The sequence below is a fragment of the Botryllus schlosseri genome, chromosome 2 (assembly GCF_051294905.1).
Source record: "Botryllus schlosseri isolate E-star chromosome 2, Bs_hap1, whole genome shotgun sequence".
Classification (NCBI taxonomy): Eukaryota; Metazoa; Chordata; class Ascidiacea; order Stolidobranchia; family Styelidae; genus Botryllus; species Botryllus schlosseri.
Window position 1 is genome coordinate 8,164,262 of NC_137237.1, and position 26,671 is coordinate 8,190,932.

Here is a 26,671-nt window from a genome sequence, read left to right on the forward strand (position 1 = left end):
GAAACCCAAAAGTGGCTCAGGGTACCATAGACTGCAACGCTCTGAGACTTTTCCAACAATTTAAACTGTAGGAAAATATGTCTGTGAATAATGTCAAAACACAGCAAGTGTTGTTTGAGCTGACCTGTTCTTTCGAAACAGTAAAGTTCTCGACAAACGGTCAAGTATCATGGTAAAGTTTATTCATAAAATTTTATCAATTCAAAACATCACAAGACTGCAATACAATGAATGATAGGAAGATGCCGAAACGACTAGGAGTAGTCTTTGAGATTATAGACACCCACCTGAACCTAGACGATGTAAAGAGGAGGCATGCGTCCACATCGTCCAAATATCATATGATCGACCGAAAAGATCATCTCTCCATCAAATATGCCGGAGTTGATGTGCGGAACAGTATCCCGCCGGCCATCCGACAGTCGACGAGCATGGCCACATTCAAGTCGAAATACTAGCAACTACTTCTAAATAAATACTAGTCCATCCTCAACATTACCGGACCAAGACCTGACCTATCGATCTCGCCTTCCTTGACATGTCACCCCATATTTTGTCGCTTGCTTTTTTCTATACTATCTTATTTTACTTTCCATTGAGTGGGCATGCCTCCTCTTTACATCGCCTAGGCCAGTGGTTCCCAACCGGGGGGGAATTCCCCCCTTGGGGGGAATTTTGAAATTTTTAGGGGGGAATCTGGCTTAATTTTTTTAGGGGAAATCTGGCTTTGGCATTGTATCGGAAGATACACTGGGTTCACAAGGTTTTTAGATTTTTATGGTATAGAACTGTTAAGTAGAAATTAGTTCTTTGCAATTGTATGTTTCTTTGGCGGATTTCAAGCTAGGTGAATGCTTAAATGTCTTCCGTAGATATTACGCCCCCTGATAAAGTGGGGCTCACGAGACGATTTCGTTAGGTCCGCGACAACCTCTCGACGACCAAATTGCTACTAAGCAGGAAAACTTCAAGCCGAATTCAGCACAAGGCCGCTAGTAAATTGTTTAACTTTTTAAGCCAACATATGATCTAACGTGAAAAACATAACGTACCAAATTCATAGATTCAACTCAAGTCCATAGCAAGCGGACTTGGTGATTTATTTTTCGTCAGCGGCTACCCGACCGGTCAAAAACAAGTCAAATTTGACTGTACTTTACCAAAGTTTAGTGCGGTCCGCCTACGCCATAGTTCGAACATATCTGAATATGTTTGGCCATTAATTGCTCAATCAACAAATGTTTGCGCGTTAAAAAGCACATTTTTTTTAGTCACAGGCAACTTTTTCATAGGGGGGAATTTTAGCTCAAATATCGGCCAAGGGGGGAACGAGACGAAAAAGGTTGGGAACCACTGGCCTAGGCCAAGGTGGGTGTCTGATTCATCCATAGACTACTCCAATCGCTTCGACACCTCCCTATCTTTTCATTGTATCGCATTTTTGTGGTGCATTGAACTGATAAAAATTGCTAATAAACCAATGATGATGATGATGATGCACACTGAATGAAAGTAAAATAAGATAATATAAAATGGCAAGCGATGAAATCAGGTGGCAAGTAACGGAAGGCGAAATCGATATGTCTGGTCGTGGTCCGGTAAATGGTGAGGACTGACTAGTATTCATTCAGTAGAAATGACTCGTATTTCGACTTGAATGTGGACATGCTCGACGACTTTCGGATAGTCGACGAGATACTGTTCCACACTTCAGGTCCGGCATATTTGAATATAGATAACTAAGGTAAACCGGTTTACCTTAGTTATATATAATTTGATAAATCGATGGATCTTTTTTGTCCACCATATGATAGTTAGACGACGTGGACGTGCAGCTTAGTATAATTGTTCTTGTACTGTACATACATGCTTGTGAAGGTTTTGGGATTCGGAGCGTGTCTTCATAAAATTGTTTCCGTAAGTCTCCGGCAAGTAAGTAGAGAAAAAACTTCCGGTCTGCTCAACACCACGATAGGTAAAGAAGGACCACCCAGCTCAAACGCACGTTGGCGCCCTTCATCAATGCTGTGAATGGTATTTCTGAAATAACAACAACAACACTACATCCGTAGTCACTCGACAATCGGGTTCTACTTTTTGTGCTAGGGAATGTGAGATGCAAACCTCTGCGGCAAATGAGAGATCCCCGGAATGCGGTAAGAAATGGAAATATGTATTTATTTATCGTTAATTCCTATATGCTGTTAGACAGTTCATCATTTACTGGCACCACCAATGTCAACCAGTAGCACTCTGTGGTCAAGTGAAATTCAGATTATTTTTAAAGATTATTACCGGTATATTAAATTTCATCTAATCAATGCACCACAAGATTGCGATACAATGAAATGATGGAAATTTATATAACTCAATGATATATTTAGAACGTATATTACTATATAGATTCTATATGAAGTCGATTTCGACATTACAGATGAAAATTTGGTGATTTCATTTTTTTTTTTCATTTTCAACTGACATCGCAAGACCTAGTTGCACTTTTAGTTTCAGATAAAGCCGATAATGGGGTCAATTAAAGTGAAATTCGTGTGAATCTTGATTTATGAGTGCAAAGTTAACTGGCATAGATTGTGTAAGTCTCCAATATGTTGATGGTTTTTATTTTAGCCTGTACTTTTACACTTGAACAGCAACACTGCATTAACACTGCAGTGAGTAGATTGAACGGAATTGACATGTACAACTTTTTAACAGGATGTGTAAATGAGACCAAAGCCTTCTTGAGCAGTCCTGTCTATTACATATTTGTGGTAGTTGTGACAATAATCATCTTCACTGTGCTACTTGTGGAACTTATTATTGATGCACTGCTATACACAAGTAAGTTGAGCATGTTTACCTACGGTACTTTCAGATTGCACGAAATTATAGACCGTGTTTTGATGACTTTAGATGATTATGAGAACTATGATGAACTCAGAAAAGTATCGATTGCGCTACATTGGTTTGCGTTTGCTGTACTGGTCGGATTCCTGATTGAGGTATTTGAATGAATACGGTACTTTATTTGCACTGTACATGTATTCTGTTGAGTGGTGGCACTACTTGATGACACTTTGATATCAATTGATGCTGGTCAGACTTGTGTATTGTCTAGACCGGTGGTTTTTAACCTTTTTTCTCCAGCGCCCCCTTTAAAAAATTGCCTGGGTCGGCGCCTCCCTATTTAAGGACTGTAGTAAAAATTAAGGGCGGAAGTCCGGTTTCTGGTTGGGACTTCACTATTAGAACACTCGACTAATTAACGGTCTATTTGTATGTGCTATGTTTTACCAACTATCGGGTAAGGCCTACGGGCTCATAGCATTTGGTTCGAGATCGATGTACATATCCCAAATTCTCCTCTGCTATTGGCAATACGGTGAAGTTAATTGTATTTAGTTTTGTTTTATTGCTCTGTATGACTGCTGAATCAACTGAAAATGTGGTAGAGATTTGCACACATTAAATTTAGTCCTGCACCAAGCTCTTAACTTCAACATGAATTGGGGCAACAACACTAAGCAGTATCATCCTTTATGATACGATGAAGAAATATTATGACGATATAGTTTTGTAGCTCTCAAATACAAGTATATTTATTTAATCATTTTGGCCTTAAAGCTTCGAAACATGTTTAATGTACAAAGGGCATCACTCTCCAAAGTTGTACAGTAGCCTACAGTGCCTTTTCAATTTGCAGTGCGCTGCAGGATACAATACCTAGTTCAAAACATTTTGTGGAAAATAACCCAAGCTATTGGTATAAGCATCAGTTTATTAATATTTTCATCATTTCAAAACGCCACAAAACTGCCCTACAATGAAAAGATAGGAAGGTGTCGAAACGACTTGGAGTAGCTAGCGTCACGGCAGTGTTATAAGGGGGAATTGGCAATCCAAAAGTACGCCAAATTCCTTTTACATGAATTAAAATCACCCGCTGCATTCATTGAAACAGGGTCGGTGGATATTTCGCTATGAGCGCAACGAAAAACGTGATTTGACAGATTTTGTCGTTTGTTAGTTTTCAATGAGAACTCAGGGATATATAGAACTATTGTTCTACTAAATAATCTAAGAGCTTCTTGGAGGTACAGAACTTCAATATACAATTGACGTCATACATACATACATACATACATACATATGACGTCATATTGCGAGATACGATTGTTGATATACAAGGTTCTTTCCAATTCTCTACTAGTTGCTGACGATTACCCCTGACGAGTGTCAGCCGAAAATCTTCGTGTTCATTTCAATATGAATATACTGTTCAATACTAAATAATCTAAAGTCCTTACTAGCCTACATAATGCGCCCCCCCCCCATTTCGCCCCCTGAGCGTTTCCGCCCCCTTCAAAATCCAAATCGCCCCTAGGGGCGCTGGAGACTAGATTAAGAACCACTTGTCTAGACCAGTGCTCTTCAACCGGGGTTGTCGTACACCCTAGGGTGTACCAGAATTTGCAAAGGGTGTACCACTCGGATGGGGTGTACAGGGGTGTACCAGATCCGAATTACAATGAGCCGATTGCTAGCTATCACAAAGGCAGGTTTATGGGTCAGTACAGGTTGACGCACAGATTGATGAGCAATATTGTACGATGTTATCTCAGGTGTAATACTGTACACCGCTTGATTGTGATGTCATAAGCAAATAATTCTCCTATTCATTTGGCCGTCGGCAATAGACCAATGGTTCCGTTTGGTGTTGGAAAGTATGCAGTTAACAAACATGTGTTCAGCTAGTCATTTGTCTTTTAATGATTTTTGAGGGAACCGCCGCGATAGCTCAAACTTCTTGAATCGGTACTTCCTACCCGACTAATAAACACCGCAATGCACTTGCACAATGCACATAAATGAAGTGACGTAGCCAGCCAGGGTCGAAACAGCTTCCATGTTGAAATCGAAACCCTTTCGTTTTAAAATGCCGATTTTATGTCCAATATTTCGCCATGCATTTGCAATTTAGTATTTTGTTATTAGTGATGCAAATTAGCGACAATAGACTGTGTATAGCGGCATACGATCTGAGGTTACTGACATCTCCTAAAACCCATGTGCTACTATCGCCTGTGTGTGGTGTGGGGCAGGCCTGGTACGCAGTAGGCTGGTGCGCCTGCTATCATTGCTGATCTGAATTACCGCTTCTGCAGCAGTAGTTTTACCTACTCTCTCCCCAATACTGTTACATTCAGGTTGATTATCGTTCGTAATGTCATGCTGTTTTTGGGCTGACACGAAATAAAATTCCAATTTGCGTGGCGGCCGGCCTAACTAGCTGCGAATAGACTCTGACCAAATACTATTTTATTCAAATCCAAATTTTTTGACGGCAATAACTCCGCTTCTACAGGTTGGAATTGAACCAAATTTGAAGAACATCGCTTTTATAGACAACCTAATACTTTCATGGAGTGAACAGAAAAATTTGAAATTTTTCGTTATTTATTTTTATATAATAAATAGAAACTTTCTTCTCCCGTAGCAATGCGGCTACTGGTTGGAATTAAGAAAATTTGGTGTGTAGGCTTGCGTTAGGTAACCTATCAATTTTATGAAGTAGCCAGTACGATTTGAGAAAAATTTTTGAAGACCCCTAATGAACAGGGGTGTACGAGTTTTGAGCAAACGTCAAAAGGGTGTACCATGTCGAAAAAGGTTGAAGAGCACTGGTCTAGACTAAGGACATGGTCAGCCAGCAATAGCAGAACATACACTATATACATTACTTGGCTTGGTTAAGAGCGAGCTGTTATTGTGGTACCGTATCAAAATGTTTTACGCTGTCTTTGAAATTCATTTGCTATTAACCACCACTTTTCGCGTAGGTCATTACACGGATATTGGCATGGAGAACTGGGATATTCAAGGATTGCATTTTAGTGAGTCTGTTGACTTTCTGAGTATGATAAATCATTCTATTGCATCTGCAATCCAGCGCCCTCCAAGTGGGGCACAGAATGACATATTTCATGCATTTCGAATGTTTTTCTGTCGTTGAGTAAGGCATAGGAATGGTGAAAACTACTTGGTTGAATTAAAGGTGTATGCGTTATCATTTAGTATCCCTGTTTATGAATTTGCATCAGGAATAACATGGTTGGGTTGTAAAATGGGTTTTAAAATAAATAAAGCCGGTTACGACCAATTCATTTCTGCACTGCTATTTTCATGTTTTTAAGTCTGTATATATGTTTCCATTACTGGCAAAAAATTACGGTAGTACATTTGATCTCAAATTGTTAGGGCCTAGAATGATGTATGTAGGGCACGTAGGAAGACGTGATATCGATTAGTACACCGAATAATGTTGTTTTGATACCATTGAGAGTTTTCCCCTTCGTGGCCTACAAGGCTCTTCTCATCTTTCAATGCGCCATACTTTGGTCAGAGCCTTGAACAACAATTCTATAAATCTATAAATCCAGAGTTGGGAGTAGAAGTTATTTATTCATTTAAAATATCATAAAATTAATTGTGTGTTGTGACGAAGTGGCCCTGTTATCTGTGTATATCTGATTCAAATTCTAAATTGGCATATCTCACTACATCCGAAACTGCTTTATTGGGCCAAAAACTTGAATTGGAACAGAAATTGTAGAATTTTGGTTATTTGCGGGAAAAGCTATACCTTTTAGACCAGTGGTTCTCAACCTTTTTGGCTTCGCAGACCCCTTTTGACCGTCACGGACCCTCGCGGACCCCCTCAAGTTTTAGTTCAATTTTAGCTCTATTATGGTGCAACCTTCATATCTGTCTTGTGCAAATATGAACTGTAGGCTTGTGATAAACAGCAAAATAATGATTTTTCTTGAAAATAACATCATACTATTTATGTAGAAATTGATAGACTTTTAATATTTCAAAGCTACTTTTGCTGCTGTATTTCTTGAAGTTCGTGGTCGTGTCTTGAAAATCCGCGTCTTCGTTTTGATATGAACGAGTAGTGCCGAAAACCATTTCCGCAAAGATAGAGGGAGGCTAATGCAATATTAACGCATAACGCTTCCGACGACGCTTTTGGTGTGATCGTAACATTTATGGCACCAAAATGAAGAAACATATATTTTATGAGCATATCACGTCCAGCATCTAGCGCAGCGACGGGCAACATACGGACCGCGGGCCGGATTGTGCCCGCGACGGCATTTTGATCGGCCCACAGAGAGTTTCTAACGTCAAAGTGATATCTTAATCTGAATGTATAGACAAATTTTATGCGCCAGATAATGGATCCAAGTTTTCCAATCTGAGAAAGACTGTCATGAAACGGGTTTACATCTATATTTACGAGCGAACAGTTTCGACCATGAACATTTGAACATTAACAAGACAAGGCTGCATAGCAATTTATCTGGCGTAATGCGTAATGCTTTGATAGCAACGAAACACTCTTTATTCATCAAAAAACCAGCCTTGTCGATATAGGGCATCCGCAATAAGAATGCGCCAAATCTGATAGCCGAGCTTTAAGAGCGGGCATATCATTGTCCGATTTATGACGAGTGTCAGCCGAAAATATTCGGGTTCATTTCAATATGAATATACTATTCAATTGTATATTGAAGTTCTGTACCTCCAAGAAGCTGTTCAAATAGTGGTTATGTATATCACAAGATAAAATGGATTTCGTGGCGAGGTTTCAATCCCTGCATTGGGACAAATTAGGGAAATACTTCGGAAATTTTTATTTCAAACGACTGTACACTAATTTGATGAGACTAACAACTTCAAATCGAGAAGGTTTCGCAGATACCTATTACAAAGTCACCCTGATTGACGTTACTATCTCCATATTTTTTTTTTTTTCACACCCCAACAATACGTCTCTAAACAGCAATATGTATGTATCAGCTGGTTAATGGAAAATTGGCAATGAAAATGAATTTCCACACTACGATAGTTCATGTCAGAAGATTATGATGATGATATGAGTCATGAGGTTTTAGCAGTTGTGGTGCCAAACTGCTTCATGCTTTCTCAAATTAGAAAAATAAAATAAAAATTATGTTATCAACCATTTTAAAAATGTAGAGGTCTCGCGGACCCCGGAAATTGCTTTGCGGACCCCCGGTTGAGAACCGCTGTTTTAGACATTTGACATTAGACATTTTGACACGTGTTGCCGATATTGAACGAATGGCAGACGGGGTCAAAGTAATCAGTGTTGGTACTCAAGCAAAAGTATCAGTAATGTCGTAAATATCTACTCCGGTACAAGTACAATTAGCGATTTGCAAGCAAGTAAAAAAGTCAGCATTCTAGGCCAAGTTTTGCTTAAAAAACTGCTTGAGTGAGTACTGTAAGTAATGGGAATGGAATGTTTTATATTTTGCAATTATTCACTTACTCATGATCTCCTTACACACAATCTGTGCATATGCATACCATGAGTCTATGATGTGCATATGCCGCTGGACAAGGAAAGTGCAAAAATAGGCTTTCTAAGTCTTTTACCACCCCTCCATGCTATCCCGGTAATGCTGAGCGCCAAGCGGGGAAGCCACGGATACCACTTTAACTGATCAGGTCTCTGGTCTGATTCAGCCAGGAATTGAACCACTTGACTCAACCATTAGCCTACGCTATCTTGTTGGTCGGCAAAGCCTACTTGGAGTACTTCAAAAATTCGAAGTACTTCATCACTGACCACCTCTGTGGTTGGGACATACTTATTTTGCTCACAACACGTCTTCCACAATGCAGATTTTTGACTCGTTAATCGTCGTAGCCGCTGTGATCTCAAATTTCTGCGCGGCCTTAATTGCCGGACTGAACACTCCTTACGATTCGATCTCGTTAGTGATCGTTTTGCGACTCGTGCGAATTCACTCCTTGATCAAAGGTAGAGAATGCTATGAAGTGTTTTTGTGCACTTCAGCCTTATTGAAATGTGTCTTCTTTACAAGCGAAAACGGTTGTAAAGACGCGAGAATTGAAAAGCCGCAACGCGAGAATCGGCGAAGAATTGCGTCTTGCCAATTATAAGATAGCAAGCTTGCAAAGAGCTGTCCGCGAGAAGGACGTGAGTTGAATTTGTCTGCGAATTTGGCAATTTATTACCGGTGTTATTAACCGGTTTATTACTTCTTTCGATATGCAACTGAATAATGTATTCATGTTGAAATATACGCAAATAGTTTCGGCTGAGGCTCGTCGAGGGTAATCGTCAGCAACTAGTGGAGAACTTTGTAGGCCTATATCAACAGTTGTATCACCGAATACGGCGTCACAGTCATCGAATAATCGGGGCGAACAGTTAGTTCAGGGTCAACATACTGTTCATTTTTGTTTCGGCCAAATGTGCCAACAGAAGTAGTTCTTGTATAATCTAAAAATAATACATTGAGCTTAAGACGTCTGTTTGCCTTGATTGGTCAAATTTTTGATGCCGGTGGCGTCATAGCCTATTTGGTGATACGTCTGTTGATATGCAAAGCTCCTTTAAAATCTCTATTAGTTGCTGACGTTTACCCCTGATGGGTGTCAGCAGAAAATATTATTTCAATGTGAATATATTATTCAACACATAATATGTTTTAAAGTGAAGATTTAGACCAGTGGCTCCCAACATTTTTTGACACATATTTATCGCCCCCCATATTTCGGATCCAAGAAAGAAAACATAATTTATACAGCTAACTCCGATCGCTGGTAAATTGACTAAAAAAAGGTCACCTTTCCGAGGCGATCCTGTTATCTGAAGATAGTTTGTGGCGTGTTGACCTGTCTTTTTTTAGTCGACTATTGCGGCAGCTCCAGAATAACCCGTTTTTTACATGTATTTTGTGCCGGTATCTGGTTGCCGGGTAATTAAATATGTCTGACTGGAAGTTCCAACATTTTCGCTTCCTATCTCGCCCGTATGTTTTGGCCCCCTGTTTCTCAAAATTGGCCACTGGGTGGCAATATCGCCTACGTTGGGAGCCACTGAGTTAGAAGTAAATTTATCCCCCCCCCCCCCCCCACATACACACCCGGAAACAGGGTTGCAGCCACTCTCAACCCACCGTCAATTGGCCAAATACTCTTTTATTTCAATATGAATTTTGTATGTAATCAATTATATGTTGTTGAAGTTCTGTAGGCCTACATCTTTCATATTCATAAATCAATGGCTCTGCTATTTTCATGCTGAAATTTCTAGGATGTAATTACATCGCCTTTTAAGATGGTGTTAACTTAGATGATGTGGTTATGATGTGTTGATGATATTGTATTACAACTTGGCCTCCAGCGATTTGATTATGATTGATATGATTTCATCTTCCTTGCTCCTGGGATGATGTCATTGGTAGGCCTATGGCATCTGTCTGTGATGGGTTTAGCCATGAAAGCAGATCTAAAACCATTCTCTTTATAATTGGAAAGATGCCAGCGCCAATGCTATGACTATCAACTTATGTTATGAACTGTGTACATATCGCAAAGTACGGTACTAACTATGACTGTAGCTAGTTAGCCATGAATTTTTGGTATTGGATACGCGCTTCACAAACACTGTTGCATAAATCGGTAATATTATTTGTTGTTCTTATAATTTATGTCATTTTGACTCTCAAATTCTTGTTGAGTGTCAAATATTCAGACACTTGAATGCCGGTTATCTGGCTTTGATGCTGTTTTTTGATTAAAGTTACTTAGTTAACTACTCGGTCAGCATTTCCAATTTATTGACAATTCGATTCCAATTTGCGTCTGGATTCCGTCTCAACTTTCCTATGTATTTCCTGTATCACTTGAGGCGCGGATTTGAACAGCAAATCTCACCACTATTCTTATGACATAGTCATGTCAGCGACGTTTTAACGCTTGTCTTTGAGACGGACCGGTGTTTGTGATCCACGAAATCTCCTGGAAGTGCGAACAATCTCAATTCATACAATCGTTTTTCTCAAGTGATTGGAAATAATTGAAGGATGGCACTATACCTCGGAGATATATTCTCAGTTACCCGGTCAAGTTGAGACTATAATTCAGTAGTTTTCAGTCTTTCACATTGTCTTTCAATTAGTCTCTTGTACCTACGGTACCTGAATGATTATGAGTCAAGTATTAAGCATACGGCAGAGTATTGAGTTCGCTCATTATGACACTAGCAGTGCAAAAGACTACGGAAGTTCAAATATGCACCTATTTGCGACCACTGGGAAAACAATACTAGTTACCGACTCTCCCTACTTCACTAGACTTATCACAATTGACACTCAACTCATTTGGTCACACATTTTGGTTGTCTTGAATGCCATCACGCTTGTTATGTAGTGTGACGTCACATAATATTATCTGCTGCGATTAATCTATTGTTTGCACCGCAATTATCTCTTATACCAGCAATACTCTCTTTTCAGTATGAAATCACACAGATGCAAGCTCACCTGGGCAACGTAGCTCCGAATCAACCCGGTCCGCTATCCACAACGCAAAAAGGTGCGATCGACGCGGGGTCAAGAGCCGCTGCAGCTGACGCAGATTTGGAATTAGCCATTGCTTTGAGCAGGCAAAGTTTGGATGAGGTACGGAAAGAGTGATGGGCCGAATTTTTGCCCACTTGCATTAGTTTAAGAGTATTTGGTGAATTTTGATCGTGGTTCGAGACTTGAGAGTGGTTGCAGACCTGTTTACGGCAGGGATAAATTTACTTCTAAATCTTCATTTCATAACATATTATATGAATGTAATATATGAATAATATATTATTTTGAAATTAACCCGATTATTTTTGGCTGACACTCGTCGGGGTTAATGGTGGAGAATTGAAATTAACACTGTATATAAACATCAACAATCGTATTACGGTACCAAATATGACATCGCCTGCATGCGAATTCGAATAATCGAGACTAACAGATCTATGACGAAAATTTTTGGGTTCCTTCCAATACGAATTTTTTGCTCAATTGTACTTTAAAGTTCTATACCTCCGAGAGTCTCTTCTTATGATATGACATAGTGTAACATAGTCTTCCTAGTTTAAGACATGGTTATAAACTTAATGAGCGTCGAATTTGTTGGTGCTGATTCTAGCCAGTGCTTTACTGCGAGCCGGTTATGTAAATTTCTCTTGTAGATCACGATGTTGATCTGTCACTTAAAATAATTTCTACTTGAAATTTCAAGTATGGAACGCATTTATTTTGACTTTAACGCTGCCGAAACAGAATTTTGATGTGATCTGGAATAGAAACGCCACAAGTATGCAGTCTAAGGGATAATAATGGTCTTGCTTGCAAAAAAGTATAAATTTTCCTTTACCAACCACCAATATTTCGAACTGACACTCCTCAACTTTCAGGACACCTCTGGAGTGGTTAACAAAGCTTTTTTGAATCACCGACGCACAGAGGAAGCAGATATGATGGTTCTAGTTCATGAAAGACCTGATGAAACTGACAGGTAGGTACACAATCACTTCTTAATAGGTTTTACGAGTTTGCTAATTCCTACTGACTATAGCCAAGGATGTTGTAACATGGTTTATATGCAGTTTATCTGGATAATTGAGCCGTTTAAACGTAGATCACACAAGTTATAGACATCGTTGTGTTGTCTTCTAAATTTGTTTTTTTGTTCAGCATGGGCTATAACACGGACGACAATCATAAAGTTGTGAGCCATATAGACGAATATTTCTCCCGATTGGAGTCTACGGGTGAGAAAATCTGGTTTACGGTCGCTGGGCAAATGTGCGTGAATTGCTAACAATGACTGTTTGTAGGACGCAACCATTTTAACACCGGAACTAATCCAAAAGTGCAAGCCATGAATCTTCCCATACAGTCCAATGCCAGTCCGAAAAGAAATTTCGACACTTTGCAATCCAGCCTGAACTCTTTGAATATTTTGCAACCGGAAAATAAGGATTTCGAACCTATATCAATATGTGTCGATCCGTCGATTCTGGAATGCGAGTCGCCTGTTTCCGAGACTGCTGCAGCGAAAATTGGGGATGGGAATAAACCGATTAGTGGTAACTGTGAACCACCAGTGGATAGCCTCGACACTGTCAATGTTGGTGAATCGAACTGCGAAACAGCTTCGGATATGAAGGGAAGCGTTGGTGTTTCGAAATCGCCGTCAAAAAATTCAGACTCCTCTGTAAGTTGCGAGTCTGGATACTCAAGTACAGAATCAGACGCCAAGAAGAAGTTAGATGCGTCGACCACCGTCAACAGTGGTAACGATAACACGATAGCAACGTCTCGTGTGTAGGAAATGGACTTCTTGCCAACACTTTGAGGGTGAGCATTACAGTTACAGTTCTGTTCATATTTCCTCATCATGGGAACATGTAAACGTTCATTTGAATATTGCACTGTCGAAATGGGACCTCCTTAAAAAGGTTGTAACCAAGTCACGAGGTTCCGAGTCACAAATGAATTCTACTTTTATAGTTTTCCCCACCGAGTCAAGTCCACACCAGGGATCAACTGGTCGACTTCGAGTCATAGTGTTGGGACTTGGGTCCGAGTCCAAGTCATAAAGTTCACTGTTCATTATTGAGGTCTAGACCAGTGGCTCCCAACGTGGGCGATTTAGCGGTCTAGGGGGGCGAAAATAACAAAGTGGGCGATAGGGGGGCAAAAACGGACGGAGGGGGCGATAGTGGGGTGATGGCGCGTTAAAACGGCTATATTGGAGTCGGGACCGTAACTAGCGCACCCCAAACCCCCCAATTAGGGGTGGGGGGCCCGAAATTGAAGGAAGCCCAAAAATATTTCGTGAATTAACATGAATGATAGAGTAATTTTTAGAAATTCATGCGACATTTTCAAATCTTTTTCGCGCTGGGCGCGATTTACTATTTTCATGTATCTTTTTATGTTGGGGTCCCCGTCACCCAACAAAAATATGCATGATTTATGGAAATGAGAGACTTCGGCGTCGGCCATTACTGCGCCACGACGCACCAAGACATATGAAGTTAGAGGCCATGTAACAAGCGACTCCGAGAAGTGTGCCAGAACGATCAGCAGCGAGAAGACCTTGGCCGAAAAGGAATGCCTTTGTGCTGACTGGAAACTTCGATATATATACATATATGTTTAGTTGTCCATAGGCGCCTCAATGGCTGGCGTAGAATGTTCCTGTCCTGGCGTCCTTGACCCTACAGGACAAATGTCATCCCGCAAGGAAAAATCATTTGCCAGTAGAGAAATATCAATATGAAATCATGTGCGCCTTTTAGTTTGGTACGTTTTGACGATTTCCATATCTTCTGACATAGCAGATATAGGAGGTCACGAAATAGCATCATGTAAAGAAGTCAATATAAAAACGATTCCGCCCGAAGATGTTTAATTATTATTTAGGGGTCCTACCTTTTCCAACATACCACATCGACCATATTGACCGATTCAAACATGAATTATATAAATTTGTCGCGCCTCGCGCGTTTAGGCGAAATACGGTGACTCACCAAACAGTACATGAAATAGGGTATAGCTAATATATAGCGACAAAAAGCCCACTGGCTGAAGGGGATCTGGGGTTTAGTTTAACACCCTATGGGGCCAAAGAAAGTGCTGTTTTTCGGTTCCCAATATTTGGGGGGCGATGATCGGTGTGGAGCTTCAAAAGGGGGCGATGAGCCGAAAAAGGTTGGGAGCCACTGGTCTAGACGGTTCAAATCACTTCTGTGACAATCTTGGATGATATCGAAGGCCTCGCAATAAGGCTGTTCATAAAAAAAAATTTCAGATTTCGCTGACCACATGATAAAGTTGATAGGTTGGTTAAAAATATGCTGCACACCAACTTTGGCTCAATTCCAACCAGTAGGAGCGAAATTCTTGCAGTAGAAAGTTTTGAATTTATCATTAAAAAATAAAACATTAAAATTTCAAAATTTTTCTGTCGACCCCATAAAATTGTTAGGCTGTCAGTAGACATGATGCATACCAATTTTGACTCAATTCCAACCACTAGAACGAAGTTATTGCAGTAGAAAAATTTCTAATTCCATGATTTTATAATAAACAATTGAAGAGTTAGTCATCGTAAATGCTATTTTATTCAAATCCAATTTTTTTTACTGCAATAACTTCGCTTCAAGTGATTGGAATTGAGCGAAATTTGGTGTGCATCATCTCTATTGACAACCTAACAATTTTATTGGGTTGACAGAAAAATTTTCAATTTGAAATAAATGCCAGAAATCAATTCAGTCACTTCATATGCATCATGTCATCCATATTGATGTCGAAATGAAATGAAATTCGATGTTTTTTAACCTGGAGATAAATTTCATATACTTGACTTCCAATATCGTCATGCCAGCAAGGTGTTTGTCGCCTTCTGTTACATAATAATACATATTGAAATGTTTTCTAATCCAAAGATCCAACATATCACAATTTTCATTGCATCTATTTTTTCCAGCTGCTGTGAAGCGGCAATGGTTTGAAGCGGAATAATATATCGGTTGAATGGCTTATTTCGAAGGTCTGACTCGATTGTGTTGTATGACGAAGGGAAGCGATTGGTTTTGATTTTTCGTTGAATTCATGGAATCATAGGTGAAAATTTGAGTGCACTTTGTTTCCTTTTCTAAATTTACGCATTTGAGATCTGAATAGTCTATAGAAGTCCCATTCTTGCTTTTTGGTGGACTAGTCTGCCTTTACTATTGTTGCACTTGATGTCAATGTTTCATATAACTTTTCTTGTGTCGTTTATCATATACTAAGCAATTATCTGAGAAATTTAACAATTTGTTGCCATACGCTGATTTTATATTTGCAGTGCCTATTCGAGTGTTTAATCATGAGTACTTTTTGACCGAAGATTCTTGCACAGTTTCTGCTTTTGTTGAGGTTCGACCCTCCTCTTTCCGTATGACGCAGTGTTAGCTCCAGTGATCATGATAATTAAATCCATTAACTGTCAACTGTTTCATAAACAAATGATATTAGTCTTTTATTGTCAGCTTTAATGTTTTTTTTAAATATGTTTCACTTTGCTCCAATTTTTGAATATCTATACCTAAAATATCGGGTAGAGTAGACTACTCACAAAGTATGACCTACGAATAAGATGAACTGATTACATCTTAACATGTGAACTCAATACCCGTACCGACCTAGATTCTAACAGGTATGTGTTAATGATTATGATATGTTATATAATGCACTTTTGTCACTGAAATCATATATTGGCGCTGTGTTGAATCTGAATCTTTCATTTCCAATTCATTTTCGCAACAGATTTTATTACATTCGTGCCCTACAGGGTATAGCTGTGTTTTTGTATCATGGTGTAGCAAAGAGATTTTGCATTTTGCGTATATCTGCCTGACTTGTCATACTTTCTTTTCCAACATATGTTACAATGATTTTATGATAAATACACATAACGGTATTGCATGTGTCGTTTTATCCAGCACTCGGTAGCTTTGAGTATCTGTTAGCTTTAGTACGAAGCTACGTATGACAACGTTGATTAGCTGTCACTCTTTCTCCTAGTTATCGTGGACCTCCACTGACGATCTATACTGGTCTATACCAGTGGTTCTCAACCGCCGGTCCGTGACAAGTTTCCTGCGGGTTTGCCACATATATTCGACACCATTTCCAAAAAGCAAGAAATTTGGCACTTTTCCGTTTATTGATACAAAACAACAAATTTTTCATTTATTCAGAAGTGTGAAACGTATTTTTCGCATTGCGGGCATGTGTATGATGTAAAGAACGCGCAGACAGCGGCTGTATCAAACATGTCCGACGCAGGCGATTTCAAATCGGCGTTCATTATTTCACGATGCGGGTCGCATCAGCCGTCTACTCAGATTATTCGGTGCCGAACATTTCGACGATCGGTCATATCAATATTGTAGGTTTTAGCCAACCAGCATCGGTCATTTTTGGCCGAAGTTTTGTCGGTGCCGAGCTCATTGGCACCACACCTTGCCCATTGGTATCTTGGTTAAAACTTGATGTCTTTATGTGTCGCGGTGCGGAACAGGTTGACCCGATCATTGCACACCTCTACACGAAAGCAGTTCAACGGTCTCTAACATTTTTGTTTCGAGAAATTCGACAAATATGATCACTCTGATGTCCTCGCGACCCAAAATTATACCCTTCGCGTCGTTCGCGACACATACTTTAAGAAACCCTGTATTAAAGGATACCGACCAATCACAATCTGGGTGGGGGTCGTTAATAGGAATTCGCGAGTTTCGCCTTCAGAAAATTCAATAGAACCACGTACAAATATCTGGTATCGAAAAGGCATCATTCGGGGATGTCCCTGACATCATTAAATGTAGTATCCTTTGTTACATTTAAGTTGAATGCATGTATCGTAATTTAGTTTTGGCTGACTTTTGGTTTTGAAGGCTTACCGGTCCGCAACATTATAGTTTAGGCTTTAGAAGTTTCACCGGTCCGCGAGGTTAAAAAGGTTGAGAGCCACTGGTCTATACTGTCCATGTCCATGGTCTATTGCATGTAGCAGCAGCTAAACCAAGGGTCGTCACCCCATATTGGGCGAAGGACCACTTTTCCGACTTCTCAGACCCCGCCAATTGCAACATTGACTTGTAGAGAGAGAGAGAGAGAGAGTCTTTATTTTCATCGAACCAAAATACATAACAAACGGCAGTGATGGTGGTACAGAAAATATGCGTGCACAGTATTCGGTATTAGATAGGAATGATCGATAAGACCGTGAAGGTCATCTAGTCTGATCACACCAGCATCAAACAGGTACACTTGACTCAGAACAGTCTGGCTGTAAAAAAATGTTTAGTTACGAAAGGAAAATAGAAAAAAAATTAAACAATGGTAGCAAATGATCAATGAAGCAATGTCTGGGCGAGGTAGGGCAACAGTGTTAGTGTAACGACAAGAGGTGATCAAGTAGGGCTTTTTTGAATCTATTATAAGGCAATTCACGGATATGTGATGGTAATGCATTCCAGATGATAGGTCCCGAGAAGTCGATAGATCTCTTAGTTAGGTTGCTATTGGGTTGGGGTAGGAAGAACAAGCGTAAGGCATGAACATTTGGACGAGACGTTTCTGAATGATTGCTTCCAAAATTACGATTTTCATGGTCGCAATCAACGGAAACGTACTTAACCATGGCATCTCAAAGAGATGCAATATTCTAAGTATATTATTTTACCGTGGTACATGGGATACGGCGCCCTGCTGTTGTGACGATCTCGGTCCAACAGAACTTAGCCTCTCGAGAAAGTATATAGCCTATACTGCGGAAGTATTCATGTTCTTTTTTCACAAAATTGGCGCTTATCAACTCATTTGCGCCCGCACAGAATTTCCATTAGTTCAGCGTCTTTCGAGGTCTTTTCGTCAGATTACGGACGGCTTCCGTCCACACGCTCTTCCACCATCGGTCTCTCTCGGTTTTCGTGCGTCCGTATCCTGTCTTTTTGCTGTCGGTTTTTGGCTCGACTCACCTTCATTCCGGGCTTTTTCATACACTGTAATATCAACGAGGTTAGCGATGAGGAGCCCAGCCCAGATAAACTTCCGACGCATAGAAGTGGGTCCGAACCGGGATTCGAACCACTGACATTGGTGTCGTGACGCTGGTGCTTAACCAACTGCCACTCGCTTCAATATATATTCAATACTCGTCGAGATATATTTTCCCAATTATTCATGATAATTTGTCTGCAAAAGCGATTGAAGTGGAAGTAATGCGAAATCAAAACTACTTTTGTGCGCAGTGAAAAGGTTTGGAGGAAACGCTTTCCACTGGACCCGATCCCAACGTCTATACAGGCCTACTTGGTCAAACTAAAAACGTAAAAAATCTAGAAATATGTCAATTTCGCCAATAAATTTGACTGTTAATCTCATGTCCACACGTGGGCGTTATTGCATCAACGACGTCAGTCCGGCACTACTACAATTTTACATGGACTCTGGACAGGACAACATCAGAAGTGACTGGTTTTCCTTATCGCGATACACGAACTACGAACCCCAAACCTCGAATCAATCGATTTACTTACAGTCTTACACGATGCCCATTGACCATCGTGTATCTTAATGAATAATATCTCATGTGTACCGTGTTGTATATTCAGTATTCAAATTCACGTTCACACGATTACTCCTATGTAAATCAGTTCCAACTGGCACATTCAACTGTCAAATTATACTCTGCATTGTCTTACTTTTGTATGTCACTGATATCAGTTCTGGGAATCAAGAATTTATTCTGGGGACCGCTAAACTGTTTCACAGTTAGAGATGGCTAGGGTGGGCGTTGTGTTGCTCATGTACTGTACAAGTACTCCACACCAGTGACGTGCGGTCCAATGAGGCAGATGAGGCAGTGCTTCACCCGTCGTCAGGGCGAATAAGTGAAAATTGTGAAAACCCTCCATGAGTCGATGATTATTGATATTTTACATCGATGTTCATGAATACCTAAATTTGAACATTTTTTCACACAACATCATCAATTTTCATAATTATTATTCAAAAATACAACGCGAAAGGAGAGTTGCAGCACAGGTGAGGCACGGGCGGGTCGTGCCTCACCTGCGACAATGCAATTCATCATAAATAGCTCGGAATTCATAACAACTGGTATCAATCAAATGCTATCGTCACACTGATTCCGAAAATCCAAATATTAACAGTGTCAGACCACCAGAACCCCCTCAAAATCGCCTAGGAATGTGACATTCGGCTTTATTACAAACAATGCCCTCGCAGAGAAACAATAACCAGGTGAGGCACAAACGAATTTGTCTCATGTACTATTCGCTAACAATTGGTCAATCGCAGCACAGTGAAACGCGCTATCGATTTCGGAATACAACAGTCTTGACTGTCTTGTAGGAATTACATAGTAGCGACGGCCAATACGTAATGCGGAGCAAATACATTCCCTTACTTATGTAGCTGTTATTTATTTTCCGTTAAATTGTGGTTGCTACTTGCATAAGCTGCATTGTCGTTGCTTTATGCTTCGAATAATTTATACCGGTTCTTGAAGAGATAGTAATTATTATCCGTCTAAACTTGCCCATTTAGCACAATAGCGACCAGTCCTACATGTATTGTATAATGTGGAATTGCAAAGGCTATCAGTGTGCAAAGAAAATGCTCTCTATACCCGCTGCTGTTGTTATTCACATTTTGGATCTCTTTATCAGGTAGGCTACTTTACGTGCGTGCGTGTGTGTGTGTGTGTGTGGGGGGGGGCGTGCCTCACCAGCCATGAGCCTCACCGCACGTCACTGCACTACACGCAGTTCCGAATCCGCCGTCTCGATCCCCATGCACTTCATCATAATCATCAGTTTATTCAAATTTATCAAATCAATACACCACAAGATTTCAATATAATGAAAAGATATAGGCGGGTGCGCAGAATCGACATGGAATAGTCTTTTAATCAGACACCCACCTTGACCTACAGCATGAGAAATGCACACTAGGGCTGTTCAAAAATAACTTTTTTTTCTGGATTCCAGCCATTCAGTGATTAAATTGTCAGGTTACCCCAAAAAACGCTGCTCACCAAATTTGGTTCAATTCTAACAAGTATAGGGCTCCGCAGATCCAATTAAAATTTTTAATTTATACAGGAAAATTATTAAAAAAAATTTTTTTTCATTTTTCTGTCAACCCCGTGAAATTGTTGAGTTGTCTTCAGGGACGATGCAAAAAAAATTTGACTCTATTCAGACTAGTAGAAGCGGAGTTATTTGAATTTTTCATTGATAATTCTCGGATTATCCTTGATTGGTGGATAATCCGAGGATTATCAACGAAAAACTCCAATAACTCCAATTCTACTAGTCCGAATTGAGTCAAATTTTTTTTGCATCGTCTCTGAAGACAGCTCAACAATTTCATGGCGTTGACAGAAAAATTTTAAAAAACTTTTTTTTTAATTTTCCTGTATAAATTAAAATTTTTAATTGGATCCGCGGAGCCCTATACTTGTTAGAATTGAACCAAATTTGGTGAGCAGCGTTTTTTGGGGTAACCTGACAATTTAATCACTGAATGGCTGGAATCCAGAAAAAAAAGTTATTTTTGAACAGCCCTAATGCACACTTGACCGAGACATCTCAAAGTTTTTATGCTCCCACGGTTCTCCCTCTCAAAGGAGCTTGCGAGGCCGAGCGAGATAGTGTAATGGTTATGCGTCCGGCTCCTCGATAAGTAGGTCGTGGGTTCGATCCCCGGCCGGGTCATACCAAAGACTCGAAAATTGGTATCCGCAGCTATCCTGCTAGGCGCTCAGCAATCACGGATAGCATGGAGGAGAAAAAAAACGGGGGCGCAGACTAGATGACCTCATGGGGCCGTATCGCAACTCCGTCGTCAAAGCATCTCGATGGTGCAGGCGAAAAAGAAATATCATATCTCTCTCTCTCTCTCTCACCTTATTATTGGCCTCGACAAGCATAAGTTGAAATCGCGCTCTACCTACACCCATCTCGTTTTCATGGACATGCGAGGACCTGTAGACTGCTCTTATAATGAAGCGAATCTGATATCTTCGCATTTAACCTTCCCGTGGTAATAACGTAAGAGTTCTGCTATAACTATAGTGTCCTTTATGGTGCGGACACAGACTGATTGAACGGCTCACTGGATTTGGGTACGTCATACTTTCCATTTGGCCAAAGGCAATTTTACGGCCATTTTTGACCGGCTTGCCGAACGCTAAATTTGATAAAACGGGTATCAATGAAAAGCTGCTACTGTACTAATTACGATAATAGGAATTTTATTCGGCTCACGGTCCTGGAACCCCCAAAATCCGCCTCGATCTTTGGATTGTGATCTAATTTGGCATTGTGACGCACAATTCTGCCTGACAAAAACCAACTGCAGTTCAGGAGAGTGAGCCAGACATTCTTGTTGTATAGTTCTTATGTGACGTTATGGTCAGCACCGTAACTGCCGCTTTTTCAACTTTTTCAAAATTTTTTCGCGCTGCGCGCGATGTCAAGCTGCCAAACATCTACAATATTTGTAGCCTACTCTTCCTCCAAGAAAATACACGCACGATTTATAGAAATAGACATATCGGCGTTGGCCAATACCGCACCAAGACATATAACGATTTAGGACATATTATATGCGACTCCAGGAAGTGTGCCAGAACGATCGGCAGTGCGAAAACGTTGGCCGAAAAGGACCGCCCTTACGCTGTCCGAAAACTTCGTTATATATACAAAATACACATAGGCTTAATTGTCAATAGGCGCCTAAATGGCTGGCGCCAAATGTTCCTCTCTTGGCAATCTGAACCTCAGAAGACAAATACCATCCCGCAGGGAAAAATTATATGCCAGTGAAGAGATATCGATTTGAAATCGTCTGCGTCTTTTAGTTTAGTACGTTTGGGCTATTCTATATTTTTTGATATAGCAGACAGGAGTTCACGTTACGTCACATCATGTAACGAAGAGATACCAACGGGTCCGCCCGTCCGAAGATGTTTAATTATTATTTACGGGCCCTACAGTTTCCGGTAAATCTGATAACGTGAGCAGAGAGGACAAGAAATTGATAGCAACATATATGCAATTACAAATCTTATTGGCCGCTTTTATCATGATTCATGAATTATCGAAAATTTTCGCGCTTAGCGCTGGCTCACTGGACAGTACGTCTTATTTCGTGACAAAAGCGAACAACGTGATGGGGGAGGGGGCGGGTTATCACCCTACCGGAGCCAAAGACCCATTTTTTTTTTTGGGGGGGGGGGGCTGACGAAGTGCTGTTTCATTCCTGCCAACGGGTGTACGCCCGATAATATTGACCGGTTCAATCATGAATTATATAAATTTTTCGCGCTTCGCGCGTCCAGGCGGGAATATCCTACTCGCTAAACGGACACCCAATGTAGATGACAAGTAGCGGCAAAGATCGGATTGCCGAAGGGGGGTCTGGGGGGCTTCGCCCCCCCAGAAGTTCGGTTTATCACCGTATGGGGGCCCCAAGACTAACGTTTTTTTTTTGGGGGGGGGGGGGCTGACGAAGTGCTGTTACGGCCCTGGTTATGGTATAGTTCTTATGGACCTTCTAAGAGGGACCTTGACCATGCAGTCTTAGTATCATTTCAAAGAGACGATGTGCAAGCGTAGTAGGCCTACACTACGGTACAGTGTTTGTTTGCGAGGGCTCGTTTCATTCTTTCGCACCAGTGATCACTGATCAGAGCGTACCGTATGCGCATGCGCATATGCCCATTGTCCAATGACCATGGATTGCTAATAGTTCAAATGTCCATGACCTATGGAATGTAGATCATTTTTATGGTATTACGGGAACAGAAACTAGTAAATAAATAATTGCTAAACGGACCGCGTATAGACTGCAAATATGGAACATGACCTGTCAATCAGCACAACATCTGATGATGTGAAATTAAGCAAACGTCGGCGATGAGTTAGCAAAAACGTAACTCTTGCAGATGGCCGGGTTTACCTATGCACCACTGACCTTTTATAGAGATGCATATGAAACTGCCCAATACCAGGCTGAACCCACGAATCGCATATGGAGTCACAATATATGATATGCAAAGTCAAGCACAGCATCTGACGATGTGAAATTGAGCAAACATCGGGGATGAGTTACCGAAAACGCAACCTTACAGATGGCAGAGGTTTACCCAAGCACCACTGACCTTTCAGAGGGACGCATATGAAACTGTTCAATACCAGGCTACACAATAAATATGATAAATAACCAATCCTATGTGTAGTGAATAAAATACAGTATAGATTGAAAATATGCATGTTTAATTTTTCTTATAGTCAGACAACATTGTCAGCACTTTTCAATACGAACCTATGTAGTTGTAGCCAGTATTGCCACTCGGTTCGTGAAAAAACACTAGATTTGCCAACGAAAAACACTAGATCGACAAAAACACACTAGTTTTAAAATATAGGAAAAATCTGTTTCATAAATCATTGATTAACACCAATGAAGTTACGAGAATACTTAACAAATGACAAATTGATCACATTTCTGCAATCTTTTTCGCATCAAACAGTATTAATATTTATTTAACCATAGCAAATGCATTTTTTTTACTCTAAACTAGCACAGATTCTTGCGAATATTATTAATATCCATTGCATTCGATCCAAACCGATTGAGGGATATAAAAATAGGTGGAGCGTCATACACTCACATGTCAATGGGTAGTTTTCCAGCTTTTCCACGGTCAAAAGATCAGAGAAAGCTACACAGGGAAATTTTAATAAATTAAAAACACTAAAGCCAAATCATAGGCAAGTAAGAATATCCATGCAAAATTAGACTTTTTCGTTATGGCGTCACGCCATTTTTCAATTCAAATATCGTACCTCAAGACATTTACATCCTTGGCAACACTAGGGATATATAACTGAGTGTATATTCCCAGGATCAGAGGTGGCTTTTGGGGTGGGCGAGGTGGGCGGTCGCCCGGGGCCCCCCCTGGTCGAAGGGCCCCCCCTATTCGGATTATGCGCTTTTTTTAAGGATAATAACGAATAAACATGGAAATCCGTGTACCAAGCCAGAATATGATTCCGTACGGATGTGTCAATCATCATCAAATCTCTGCATTTTTTAGAAAAGTCCCGTATCCCCATGATCATCACGTCTCTGCATGCGGTAGAATTACTTAGTCTTGATGTAGTCTATCCTTAGACACATACAATAACAGACATAGTCGAATCCAACAGCTAAACCTTACCGCGGGAAAGGGGGGTCTGGGGGGCGGAGCTCCCCAGAAGTTACGGTTAGATACTTATAGGCCCCCCCCCCGGTAAGTCTCGCCCACGGCCCCCCCGTTCGTAAGGCCACCACTGCCCAGGATACACAGAATATGCAATCATTCATGAATTGGCCCACACAATTTGGACAAAGTTGTAATATTCGCTTCCGTCGTCCGTTTCCTTTTGGGATTAAAAACCGGTATCAGGCTAGAATCTTCACTCTGCCAGAGATAGAAATGAACGACAGCAAGGTAAGTTACGTTCTTGTGCTGAATCAGCAAGTGTAGACGGATAATAATTATTGTTGCTTGAAGTACATACAGGGCCGTAACAGCACTTCGCCAGCCCCCCCCAAAACGTTGGTCCTGGGCCCCATAGGGTGATAAACCGAACTTCTGGGGGGCTTCGCCCCCAGACCCTCCTCTGGCTGTACGCTGTTTACCGCTGCTTATCATCTATATTGAGTGTCCGTTTAGTGAATCAGCTTTTATCCCCTAAACGCGTAAAGCGCGAAAAATTTCTATAATTCATCACTGAATCGGGCAATATGATCGGGAATTGCATATATATTGCTATCAATTTTTATCCTTTCTCTGCTCACGTAATCAATAATAAATAAACATCTCCAGGTGTATTGTATACCCGTTGGCAGGAACGAAACAGCACTTCGTCAGGCCCCAAAAAACTGGAGTCTTGGGCTCCGATAGGGTGACAAACCGACCCGCCATCACGTTGTTTACTTTTGCCACGAAATTATAGATGTACTGCTGATAGTAAGCCAGAGCGAAGCGCAAAAATTTTCGATAATTCATGATAAAATTGGTCAATAAGATCGGGACTTGCATATATATTGCTATCAATTTATTGTCCTCTATGCTCAGTAGGGCTCTTCAAAAATGACTTTTTTTCTCAAATCGTACTGGCTACTTGATAAATTTGTTAGGTTACCTAATTTAAGCCTACACACAAAATTTGGTTCAATTCCAGCTAGTAACCGCTTTGCTACAGGAGAAGTAAGTTTCTATTTATTATATAAAAATAAATGATAAAAAATTTGAAAAATTTCTGTTCACCCCATGAAAGTGTTAGGCTGTCTATAGAAACGATGCTCACCAAATTTGGTTCAATTCCAACCAGTGGAAGCGGAGTTATTGCCGTCGAAAAATTTGGATTTGAATAAAATAGTATTTACGGTGAGCACAACTATAATAAATAAACTAAGAATCGGTCACCGTAAATACTATTTTATTCAAATCCAAATTTTTCGACGGCAATAACTCCGCTTCCACTGGTTGGAATTGAACCAAATTTGGTGAGCATCGTTTCTATAGACAGCTTAACACTTTCATGGGGTGAACAGAAATTTTTCAAATTTTTTATCATTTATTTTTATATAATAAATAGAAACATACTTCTCCTGTAGCAAAGCGGTTACTGGTTGGAATTGAACCAAATTTTGTGTGTAGGCTTAAATTAGGTAACCTAACAATTTTATCAAGTAGCCAGTACGATTTGAGAAAAAAAGTCATTTTTGAAGAGCCCTAATGCTCAGTTATTCACGTAATCAGATTAACCGGTAGAGGAGCTGAGTCAGGTGTTGTCTTGGAAAATATAGAGCCCGTAAATAATAATTGAACATCTTCGGGCGGGTGGACCCGTTGGTATGACTTCGTTACATGATGTTATTTCGTGATCTCCTGTCTGCTATATCAAAAATATTCAATCGCCCAAACGTTGGCTACTAAACTAAAAGATCACACGATTTCAAATTGGTATTTCTTCACTGGTATATAATTTTTCCCTGTGGGGTGGTATTTGTCTTGTGAGGTTCAGATTGCCAAGACAGGAACATTTAGACGCCAGTCATTTAGGCGCCTATGGACTAATAAACCTACGTGTATTTTGTATATATAACGAAGTTTTCGGTCAGCATAA

At 40.4% G+C, this 26,671-nt stretch overlaps 1 protein-coding gene across 2 annotated transcripts; it reads left to right on the plus strand.

Annotated features, from left to right (window-relative positions):
• The first annotated feature begins 1,995 nt into the window (after positions 1-1,995).
• On the plus strand, positions 1,996-13,404 carry LOC145433275 (uncharacterized). 2 transcript variants are annotated; one of them, XM_080310322.1, is made up of 10 exons: positions 1,996-2,156; positions 2,716-2,828; positions 2,895-3,002; positions 5,841-5,894; positions 8,719-8,857; positions 8,922-9,037; positions 11,364-11,528; positions 12,308-12,408; positions 12,588-12,664; positions 12,731-13,404. In XM_080310322.1, the coding sequence occupies exons 1-10, from the start codon at positions 2,117-2,119 to the stop codon at positions 13,222-13,224; spliced, it is 1,407 nt and encodes a 468-aa protein (XP_080166448.1). In that variant the 5' UTR covers positions 1,996-2,116; the 3' UTR covers positions 13,225-13,404. The 2 variants fall into 2 exon arrangements, with proteins under 2 accessions (XP_080166448.1, XP_080166449.1); XM_080310323.1 differs by having other exon boundaries at positions 1,998-2,156; positions 2,716-2,841; positions 2,914-3,002.
• Positions 13,405-26,671: the final 13,267 nt, after the last annotated feature.